At 45.6% G+C, this 11,423-nt stretch overlaps 1 protein-coding gene and 1 non-coding gene across 2 annotated transcripts in view; both read left to right on the forward strand.

Annotated features, from left to right (window-relative positions):
- The window catches only part of nprl2 (NPR2 like, GATOR1 complex subunit), a 37,603-nt gene that overhangs the window by 4,950 nt on the left and 21,230 nt on the right, over positions 1-11,423 (forward strand). The window contains exons 3-4 of the mRNA XM_070895801.1: positions 70-238; positions 5,307-5,415. Coding sequence (XP_070751902.1) covers positions 70-238; positions 5,307-5,415 — 278 coding nt within the window. The remainder of the gene's footprint in view (positions 1-69; positions 239-5,306; positions 5,416-11,423) is intronic.
- On the forward strand, positions 9,883-9,955 carry trnav-cac (transfer RNA valine (anticodon CAC)). Its single transcript has one exon. It is a non-coding gene; the product is annotated as a tRNA-Val (tRNA).

An 11,423-nucleotide genomic window follows, 5' to 3' on the forward strand; every position in this document is an offset into this window, starting at 1 on the left:
TTGTGAATACTGTTTGCTTTAATTCTGCATTTCTGTTAATCATTTTTTTCCCCTTTCTATGCTGCAAAGCACTGCTATGGATAAGAAGCTGATTGGCTGCCCTGTATGCATAGAACACAAGAAGTATGTGCGAAATGCGCTGCTTTTCAATCTGGGCTTTGTTTGTGATGCGAAAGCCAAGACCTGCTCCTTGGAGCCGATCATTAAAAAGCTGGCGGGCTACCTCACTACACTGGAGGTAAGAACAGGGCAGGAAAAGTCCATTCAGCTCTCTGCAACCATCTCTATTTCATTCATCATCATAGGCGGTCCCTCGAACCAGGATGACTTGCTTCCACTAGTTCACAGATGTTTCAACGAAGGACCCGATGTTCCAGTCCTGAACTCCAATTGAGGGGGTGGGAAGATGCCTGTGGGTGGATTTTTTTAACGTGTGCTGACCGTTACACATCAGCCACCACACGGGCTTGTGCGCACACATATCGCAGTGTGGGCTGGCCAGGACTGCCCCAGGCCCTCGGCTCTTCTGGACCCCGTACCCTCATCTGTCGCACCTCTGCCACGATCTCTCACCACTTCTCCACCACAAACATTCACCGCATCTCGCCATAAGCACTCGCCGCTCATCCGCCCCGACCGTCCCACTCCTCTGTACTTGGAACCTGCCGATGTTCCTGCCCACGCTCCAAAACGGCAACCAGGGTTTTGATGACCTGTCTATTTACTAGCGGTACGTCACTCATTCTTCCCCAGAAACTTCCTGATCTAGGAACTTCCCGACTAATGTAACCTTAACACCTCGACTCCTATTTGTTCAATGGTATTTTGTGTCACTGAGGCTTCAGTACTTAGTCGAGAGGATGGGCGGTCTTGGATCTGGTCTGGAGGCGACAAAGGTTGAACAGGCCTTCAACCACTGTCTGTCCCTCCTGTGACAGAGACTGTAATTCCCGTATTGGACTGTCACCTGAGAACTCACTTTTAGAGTGGAAGCAAGTCTTCCTCGATTTTGAGGGACTGCCTATGATGATGATGACTTAGTCGCGAAGGACTGCAGTGAAGTTCCCACGTTTCCAAGTGTTTTTTGTGCAGTTGTGCAGCAATGTTCCTGCCACAGTGTGTGGCCGCAAATCATCCCAAAGGTCCCGCGCAGGCCGCTCGCCAGCCTTTACACTAAGTGCCGCGCATGCGCAGACATTTCAAGGGACACACATTTAAAGAAACAATCTGCGCAGAACAAAGTGCAGCTTACAGGGGACATTGGTGTGCTGCTTCCCCGCGTCCATTTCGCCCAAGTGGTTGGGCCCTGCAGGATGGCACTTGTAAAGTTAGCTGCTGTACTCCATGTTTGGGCTGGCATACACGCCAAAGTATGAGGAAAGATTGAGTAGGTTGGGCCTCTACTCATTGGAGTTCAGAAGAATGAGAGGTGATCTTATCGAAACGTATAAGCTTATGAGGGAGCTCGACAAGGTGGATGCAGAGAGGATGTTTCCACTGATGGGGGAGACTAGAACTAGAGGCACGATCTTAGAATAAGGGGCCACCCATTTAAAACCGAGATGAGAAATTTCTTCTCTCAGATGGTTGTAAATCTGTGGAATTCGCTGCCTCAGAGAGCTGTGGAAGTTGGGACATTGAATAAATTTAAGACAGAAATAGACAGTTTCTTAAACGATAAGGGAATAAGGGAATGGGGAGCGGGCAGGGAAGTGGACCTGAGTCCATGATCGGATCAGCCAAAATCGTATTAAATAGTGGAGCAGGCTCGAGGGGCCATATGGCCAACTCCTGCTCCTATTTCTTATGTTCTTATGTAAAACTGTCTGGAACAAGGTAGCACAATGGGTTAGTGTATTGTGCTTTCAGCCTGAGGCCTTGGTGGGTTGAAGCAGCAGCCCAGACTGATGTGATGATAACCTCTTTTCCGCCTTCAGTAAGGGGTCAGGTGTAAAACAGGGCAGTCTCGTCCCATTGGCATTGCTGCAAGTGGGTTTTACATAGAAACATAGAAAATAGGTGCAGGAGCAGGCCATTCGGTCCTTCGAGCTTGCACTGCCATTCAATATGATCATGGCTGATCATGTAACCTCAGTACTCCACCCCTGCCTTCTCTCCATACCCCCTGATCCCTTTAGCCCTAAGGGCCACACCTAACTCCCTTTTGAATATTTCCAACGAACTGGACTCCCAACTTTCTGTGGCAGAGAATTCCACAGGTTCGCAACTCTGGGTGAAAAAGTTTCTCCTCATCTCGGTCCCATATGACTTACCCCATATCTTTATATTGGTTCTGGACTTCCCCAACATGGGGAACATTCTACCTGCATCTAACCCGTCCCGTCCCGTCAGAATTTTATAAATTTCTATGAGATCCCCTCTCATTCTGCTAAATTCCAGTGAGTATGATCCAGTCTTTCCTCATATGTCAGTCCTGCCATCCCGGGAATCAGTCTGGTGAACCTTCGCTGCACTCCCTCAATAGCAAGCACATCCTTTCTCAGATTAGGAGACCAAAACCGCACACAATACTCAAGGTGTGGTCTCATCAAGGCCCTGTACAACTGCAGTAAGACCTCCCTGCTCCCTTACTCAAATCCCCTTGCTATGAAGGCCAGCATGCCATTTGCTTTCTTTACTGCCTGCTGTACCTGCATACCTATCTTCAATGACTGATGTACCATGACACCCAGGTCTTTTTGCATCTCCCCTTTTACTAATCTGTCACCATTCAGATAATCTGCCTTCCTGCTTTCGCCACCAAAATGGATAACCTCTCATTTATCCACATTATACTGCATCTGCCATGCATTTCCCCATTCATCTAATCTGTTCAAGTCCCCCTGCAACCTCTTAGCATCCTCCTCGCAGCTCTCACTGCGACCCAGCTTAGTGTCATCTTCAAACTTGGAGATACTTCCTTCAATTCCTTCATCTAAATCATTAATGTATATTGTAAATAGCTGGGGTCCCAGCACTGAACCCTGTGGCACCCCACTAGTCATTGCCTGCCATTCTGAAAAAGATCCGTTTATTCCCACTCTTTGCTTCCTGTCTGCCAACCAGTTCTCTATCCATGTCAATACATTACCCCTAATACCATGTGCCTTAATTTTGCACACTAATCTCTTGTGTGGGACCTTGTCAAAAGCCTTTTGAAAGTCCAAATACACCACATCCACTGGTTCTCCCTTATCCACTCTATTAGTTACATCCTCAAAAAACTCTTAAGATTTGTCAAGGATGATTTCCCTTTCATAAATCCATGCTGACTTGGACCGATCTTGTCACTGCTTTCCAGATGCGCTGCTATTACATCTTTAATAATTGATTCCAGTGTTTACCCCCACCACCGATGTCAGGCTAACCGGTCTATAATTCCCTCCTTTTTTTAAAAAGTGGGGTTACATTAGCTACCCTCCAATCCATAGGAACTGATCCAGAATCCATGGAATGTTGGAAAATGACCAACTATTTCTATTGTTGTAGTTCATCCATGTGATGTTTAAATGTCTGCCATTGCCTATCCACCGTCAACCCTTTAAATATCATTCTCCAGTCTATCCTAGCCAATTCACATCTCATACCATCGAAGTTTCCTTTCTTTAAGTTCAGGACCCTAGTCTCTGAATTAACTGTGTCACTCTCCACCTTAATGAAGAATTCTACCATATTATGGTCATTCTTCCCCAAGGAGCCTTTGCATGACCAGATTGCTAATTAATCCTCTCGTTACACAAGACCCAGTCTCGGATGGTCTGCTCTCTAGTTGGTTCCTCGACATATTGGTCGAGAAAACCATCCCTTATACACTCCAGGAAATCCTCCTCCACAGTATTGCTACCAGTTTGGTTAGCCCGATCAATATGTAGATTAAAATCACCCAAGATAACTGCTATACCCTTATTGCACACGTCCCTAATTTCCTGTTTGATGCCATCCCCAACCTCCCTACCACTGTTTGGTGGTCTGTACACAACTCCCACTAACGTTTTCTGCCCTTTGGTGTTTCGCAGCTCTACCCATATAGATTTCACATCCTCCACGCTAATGTCCTCTTTAACCAATAACGCTACCCCACCTCCTTTTCCTTCCTGTCTGTCCTTCCTGAATATTGAATACCCCTGGATGTTGAGTTCCCAACCTTGGTTACTCTGGAGCCATGTCTCCGTAATCTTAATTACATCATATCAGTTAACAGCTATCTGCGCAGTCAATTCGTCCACCTTATTACGAATGCTCCTCACATTGAGACTCCGAGCCTTGTTTTTTTAACACTCTTTATCCTTTTTGAACTATGTTGTAACGTGGCCCTTTTTGATTTTTGCCCTTGATTTCTCTGCCCTCCACTCTTGCTTTTCTCCTTCCTACCTTTCGCCTCTGCCCCCTTTTTACTTCCCTCTGCCTCCCTGCATAGATTCCCATCCCCCTGCCATATTAGTTTAAACCCTCCCCAACAGCACTAGCAAACACTCCCACTAGAAAATTGGTTCCGGTCCTGCCCAGGTGCAGACTGTCCGGTTTGTACTGGTCGCACCTCCCATAGAACCGGTTCCAATGTCCCAGGAATTTGAATCCCTCCCCCTTGCACCATTCCTCAAGCCTCATTCATCTGAGCTATCCTGCAATTCCTACTCTGACTAGCATGTGGCACTGGTAGCAATCCTGAGATTTCTACCTTTTGAGGTCCTACTTTTTAATTTAACTCCTAGCTCCCTAAATTCAGCTTGTAGGACCTCATCCCATTTTTTTACCTATATCGTTGGTACCTATATGTACCACGACAGCTGGCTGTTCACCCTTCCCCTCCAGAATGCGCTGCAGCCCCTCCAGAATGCGCTGCAGCCGCTCCGAGACATCCTTGACCCTTGCACCAGGGAGGCAACATACCATCCCGGAGTCTCGCTTGCGGCCACAGAAACGCTTATCCCCCTTACAATAGAATCACCTATCACTATAGCTCTCCCACCTTTTTTCCTGCCCTCCTGTGCAGCAAAGTCACCCCTGGTGCCATGGACTTGACTGCTGCCGCCTTCCCCTGATGAGTCAACTTCCCCAACAGCATCTGTTTTGGAGGGAGATGACCGCAGGGGACCCCTGCACTACCTTCCTTCCACTGCTCTGCCTGATGGTCACCCATTCCCTATCTGCCTGTGTAACCTTTATCTGCGATGTGACCAACTCACTAAATGTGCTATTCATGACATCCTCAGCATTTGTGAAGTGTTTTGGGTTCGACGAAGCGGTTTGCTCTGATACTGCGTAGTCTGGTCTACAGCTTTATAAAAATAACTTTCTTTTTCCAGCTGGAGAGCGGTTTCATCTCCAATGAAGACAGCAAGCAGAAACTGGTCCCGCTCATGACCATTATTCTGGAGGAATTGAATGACCGTGGAGAGTGTTCGCTGCCAATAGGTATGTCCGTGGGTACTTGGATACTTTGTACGGCCGATGAGGTTTGATGAGGTGCTCTACATGTTATGTGTGTATGTCTAGGTATAAATTAGAAAAGAATGAATATGTATCACAATCCTGGTCCATATCAACTTCTGACACACGTGCTTCTCCTGTAGTAGTTGGTAGTAATGAGGAGCAGCATGCCGGGCTGATTATTTCCCCACCCCTGTGCACAGGGTGCTGAGGCCAATTGTAGCACCTTCTACTGCCACCAGCTCACTCCATCACAAGGATCTTTTGTTTTACATAACATAAGAAGCAGGTGCCGGCCATTTGGCCCCTCGAGCCTGCTCCGCCATTCAATAAGATCATGGCTGATCTGATCATGGACTCAGCCCCACTTCCCTGCCCACTCCCAATAACCCTTTACACCCCTGTCGCTCAAAAATATATCTACCTCCACCTTAACTATATTCAATGACCCAGCCTCCACAGCTCTCTGGGGCAGAGAATTCCACAGATTTACAACCCTCCGAGAAGAAATTCCTCCTCATCTCAGTTTTAAATGGGCAGCCCCTTATTCTGAGACTATGTCCCCTAGTTTTAGTTTCCCCTATGAGTGGAAATATCCTCTCTGCATCCACCTTGTCAAGCCCCCTCATTATCTTGTATGTTTCGATAAGATCACCTCATTTTTCTGAACTCCAATGTGTATAGACTCAACCTATCTTCATAAGTTAACCCCCTCATCTCCAGAATCAATCTAGTGAACCTTCTCTGAACAGCCTCCAATGCAAGTATATCCTTCCTTAAATACGGAGACCAAAACTGTACGCAGTACTCTAGGTGTGGCCTCACCAATACCCTGTACAGTTGTAGCAGGACTTCTCTGCTTTTATACTCTATCCCCCTTGCAATAAAGGCCAACATTTCTTTGCCTTCCTGATTACTTGCTGTATCTGCGTACTAACGTTTTGTCTTTCATGCACAAGGACCCCCAGGTCCCTCTATACTGCAACACTTGCAATTTTTCTCCATTTAAATTGTAATTTGCTGTTCTATTTTATCTGCCAAAGTGGATAGATAACCTCATATTTTCCCAAATTATACTCCATCTGCCAAATTTTTGCCCACTCACTTAGCCTGTTTATATCCCTTTGCAGCTTTTTTGTGTCCTCCTCACAATTTGCTTTCCCATCCATCTTTGTATCATCAGTAGACTTGGCTACATTACACTCGATCCCTTCATCCAAGTCATTAATATAGATTGTAAATAGTTGAGGACCCAGCACCGATCCCTGCGGCACCCCACTCGTCACACTTTGCCAACCGGAAAGTGACCCATTTATCCCGACTCACTGTTTTCTGTTAGTTAGCCAATCCTCTATCCATGCTAATATGTTACCCCCAATCCTGTGAACTTTTATCTTGTGCATTAACCTTTTATGTGGCAGCTTATTGAATGCCTTTTGGAAATCCAAATACACCACATCCACTGGTTCCCCCTTATCCACCCTGCTCGTTACATCCTCAAAGAACTCCAGCAAATTTGTCAAACATGATTTCCCTTTCATAAAACCATGCTGACTCTGCTTGATTGAATTATGCTTTTCCAAATGTCACATTACTGCTTCCTTAATAATGGACTCCAACATTTTCCCAATGACAGATGTTAGGCTAACTGGTCTATAGTTTCCTGCTTTTTGTCAGCCTCCTTTTTTAAATAGGGGTGTTACATTTGCAGTTTTCCAATCCACTGGGACCGCCCCAGAATCCAGGGAATTTTGGTAGATTTCAACCAATGTATCCACTATCCCTGTAGCCACCTCTTTTAAGACCCCAGGATGTAAGCCATCAGGTCCATGGGACTTGTCCGCTTTTAGTTCCATTATTTTACCGAGTACTACTTCATTAGTGATAGTGATTGTATTAATTTTCTCCCTCCCTATATATAGCCCCTTGATTATCCACTATTGAGATGTTTTTAGTGTCATATTTGTTTTGATTTTGGGATGTGGGCCACACCAGCAAGTCAGTACTTTATTGCCCATCCCTAGTTGCCCTGAGGCAACCACCTAGGGCTGGAGCCAGACCAGGTAGCGGTGACAGGTTCCCTTTACGAAATACATTAATGAATTCCTGAACTGGATCCAACAGGCCTCAGCCTTTGTTGGTTGTTTCTGTGGGGACTTGTTTGAGACAGAACTCCCATCTGCCCCTAAAATGGCCCCTGATGTCAGGAATTTCCTCATTCTCAGCCTGGTTTATGCAAAAGAGCCAGAATGCCTGAATTAACTAGCCAAACAAGCCATTAGCCAGAGGGCCCAGGCTTGGGTGTTGGCCAAAATAGAAGCATTAGCAGAAAATCAGTCCCCTTTACAAAGGGACCTGATTGACCCTCTTAAAAAGCACTATCGTGCCAGTGATAGCAATGATTCTGCAGTACTTACCCCAAATATAACTGCTACCTTTGTTTATAGCTCAAATGCTTTTGGATCAACTGTTTAATTTGACACCAGTTTTTGGTCCCCAATTTTAACATGTAAAGGCTGATATATTTTGCTTAAGAACATAAGAATTAGGAGCAGGAGTAGACCATACAGCCCTTCGAGCCTGCTCCACCATTCAAAAAGAGCATGGCTGATCATCGACCTCAACTCCACTTTCCCGCCCGATCCCCATATCCTTTGATTCCTCTAGAATACAAAAATCTATCTCAGCCTTGAATATACTCAATGAGTCACCATTCACAGCCCTCTGGGGCAGAGAATTCCAAAGATTCACAATCCTCTGAGTGAAGAAATTTCTCCTCATCTCAGTCCTAAATGGCCGACCCCTTGTCCTGAGACTGTGCCCCTAGTTCTAGACTCTCCAGCCAGGGGAAACAACCTCTCAGCATCTACCCTGTCACCCCCTCAGAACTTTGTACGTTTCAATGAGATCACCTCTCATTCTTCTAAATTCCAGAGCCTATAGGCCCATTCTACACAATCTCTCCTCATAGGACAGCCCTCTCATCCCTGGAATCAATCTAGTGAACCTTTGTTCCATTGCCTCCAAGGCAAGTATATCCTTCCTCAGATAAGGAGACCAAACTGTGCAAATACACCAGGTGTGGTCTCACCAAGGCCCTGTATAATCATAGTACAACATAGAGCAGCGATTAAAATTGTGGAGAATGTTTGAAAGCAAAGCATTAGAAACAAAATTCATAAATTAATATCTTTGTCACCGTATGAGTAAACATTTCCAAGTCAGTCTGGTTCTTCTGTCCAGAAAGAAAGATGACTGTTTATTTCTGTTAAATCATAATTTTTCTTGCTTTTTGTTTTTAATTTAGCAACACAAATTGTGCTTTTTTTTCTGCGCTTGTGAATAAGTGCTGTATTTCTGACATGTTACATGGGTGGGGTTGCTGGTTCAAGATGACAACATTTATTAGTGGAAGTGATTGAAGTTGAAAATACCTGTTTTTTGTTCAATTCTTTTTAATACTGTGAACTAAAGAGCTACAGCACTTTATATTTGTTGGTTGTCTGGTTGCATTGTGATGAATATTCTGATCAGTTATGTGGACGTACAGCACGTCGGCACCATAGGAAAACCACTGCTCCTGCTGCTTGTGCAGCCATTGCTATAGTAACATGAGGGATGGGCAGATACGTTGAAAACTTTAAAATTAATACAAATTGCACCAATAGATACGCCTCTTTCAGCTACCTTTGGGATTTTGGATTGTTTGTCGATGCAAACTTCTTCTTAGGCAGTCCCTCGTATCGAGGATAAGAACATAAGAACATAAGAATTAGGAACAGGAGTCGGCCATCTAGCCCCTCGAGCCTGCTCCGCCATTCAATAAGATCATGGCTGATCTGGTCGTGGACTCGGCTCCACTTACCTGCCCTCTCCCCGTAACCCTTAATTCCCTTATTGCTTAAAAATCTATCTATCTTTGACTTGAAAACATTCAATGAGCCAGCCTCAACTGCTTCCTTGGGCAGAGAATTCCACAGATTCACAACCCTCTGGAGAAGAAATTCTTTCTCAACCCGGTTTTAAATTGGCTCCTCCGTATTTTGAGGCTGTGCCCCCTAGTTCTAGTCTCCCCCAAACAACCTCTCTGCCTCTATCTTGTCTATCCCTTTCATGATTTTAAATGTTTCTATAAGATCACCCCTCATCCTTCTGAACTCCAAGGAGTAAAGACCCACTCTACTCAATCTATCATCATAAGGTAACCCCCTAATTTCTCGAATCAGCCAAGTGAATCGTCTCTGTACCCCCTCCAAAGCTAGTATATCCTTCCTTAAGTAATGTGACCAAAACTGCACGCAGTACTCCAGGTGCGGCCTTACCAATACCTTATACAGTTGCAGCAACACCTCCCTGCTTTTGTACTCCATCCCTTTCGCAATGAAGGCCAACATTCCATTTGCCTTCCTGATTACCTGCTGCACCTGCAAACTAACCTTTTGGGATGAGACCGTTTCTGTAGTGTAGCGGTTATCACGTTCGCTTCACACGTGAAAAGTCCCTGGTTCGATCCCGGGCAGAAACATTATCCAAAAAGAGTTTCATGCACAAGGACCCCCAGGTCCCTCTGCACCACAGCATGTTGTAATTTCTCCCCATTCAAATAATATTCCCTTTTACTGTTTTTTTTCCCAAGGTGGATGACCTCACACTTTCCGACATTGTATTCCATCTGCCAAACCTTAGCCCATTCGCTTAACCTATCCAAATCTCCTTGCAGCCTCTCTGAGTCCTCTACACAACCCGCTTTCCCACTAATCTTAGTGTCATCTGCAAATTTTGTTGCACTACACTCTGTCCCCTCTTCTAGGTCATCTATGTATATTGTAAACAGTTGTGGTCCCAGTACTGATCCCTGTGGCACACCACTAACCACTGATTTCCAATCAGAAAAGGACCCATTTATCCCGACTCTCTGCTTTCTGTTCGCCAGCCAATTCTCTATCCATGCTAATACATTTCCTCTGACTCCGCGTACCTTTATCTTCTGCAGTAACCTTTTGTGTGGCACCTTATCGAATGCCTTTTGGAAATCTAAATACACCACATCCATCGGTACACCTCTATCCACCATGCTCGTTATATCAAAGAATTCCAATAAGTTAGTTAAACATGATTTCCCCTTCATGAATCCATGCTGCGTCTGCTTGATTGCACTATTCCTATCTAGATGTCCCGCTATTTCTTCCTTAATGATAGTTTCAAGCATTTTCTCCACTACAGATGTTAAACTAACCGGCCTATAGTTACCTGCCTTTTGCCTGCCCCCTTTTTTAAACAGAGGTGTTACATTAGCTGCTCTCCAATCCGCTGGTACCTCCCCAGAGTCCAGAGAATTTTGGTAGATTATAACAAATGCATCTGCTATAACTTCCGCCATCTCTTTTAATACCCTGGGATGCATTTCATCAGGACCAGGGGACTTGTCTACCTTCAGTCCCATTAGTCTGTCCAGCACTACCTCCCTAGTGATAGTGATCATCTCAAGGTCCTCCCTTCCCAAATTCCTATGACCAGCAATTTTTGGCATGGTTTTTGTGTCTTCCACTGTGAAGACGGAAGCAAAATAATTGTTTAAGATGACTTGCTTCCACGCCAAAAAGGGATGAGTTCGAAGGTGTTTCAATGAAGGACCTAATATTCCAGATCCCGAACTACATGCTGAAGTGTGGAAGATGTCTGTGCATGGATTTTTTTTACCACACGGGCTTGACCGAGCTAGGCCGTTATCCACTGGCAAGGGTTACCCAAGACGACTGGAGACCTGCTCTGCTGCAGGGACCTAGGGCCCAAGTTTCCACACGCGCCGAGAACGGCGCAGTCCCGACCTGGACGCCCATTTTTCGCGCCACAAAGTGCGCCTAAAAAAATCCTCGGTATTCTCCACCTACCTGCAGGTCCTCTGGCCCTCGGCGCAGCTAGCACGAGCTGTGGGGGGGCGGAGCCAGGTCCCTGCGCTGAAAACAGTGCCGGGACCTCTGCACATGCGCGCT

This window comes from Pristiophorus japonicus, chromosome 12 (genome assembly GCF_044704955.1).
Source record: "Pristiophorus japonicus isolate sPriJap1 chromosome 12, sPriJap1.hap1, whole genome shotgun sequence".
In the NCBI taxonomy this organism is placed as follows: Eukaryota; Metazoa; Chordata; class Chondrichthyes; family Pristiophoridae; genus Pristiophorus; species Pristiophorus japonicus.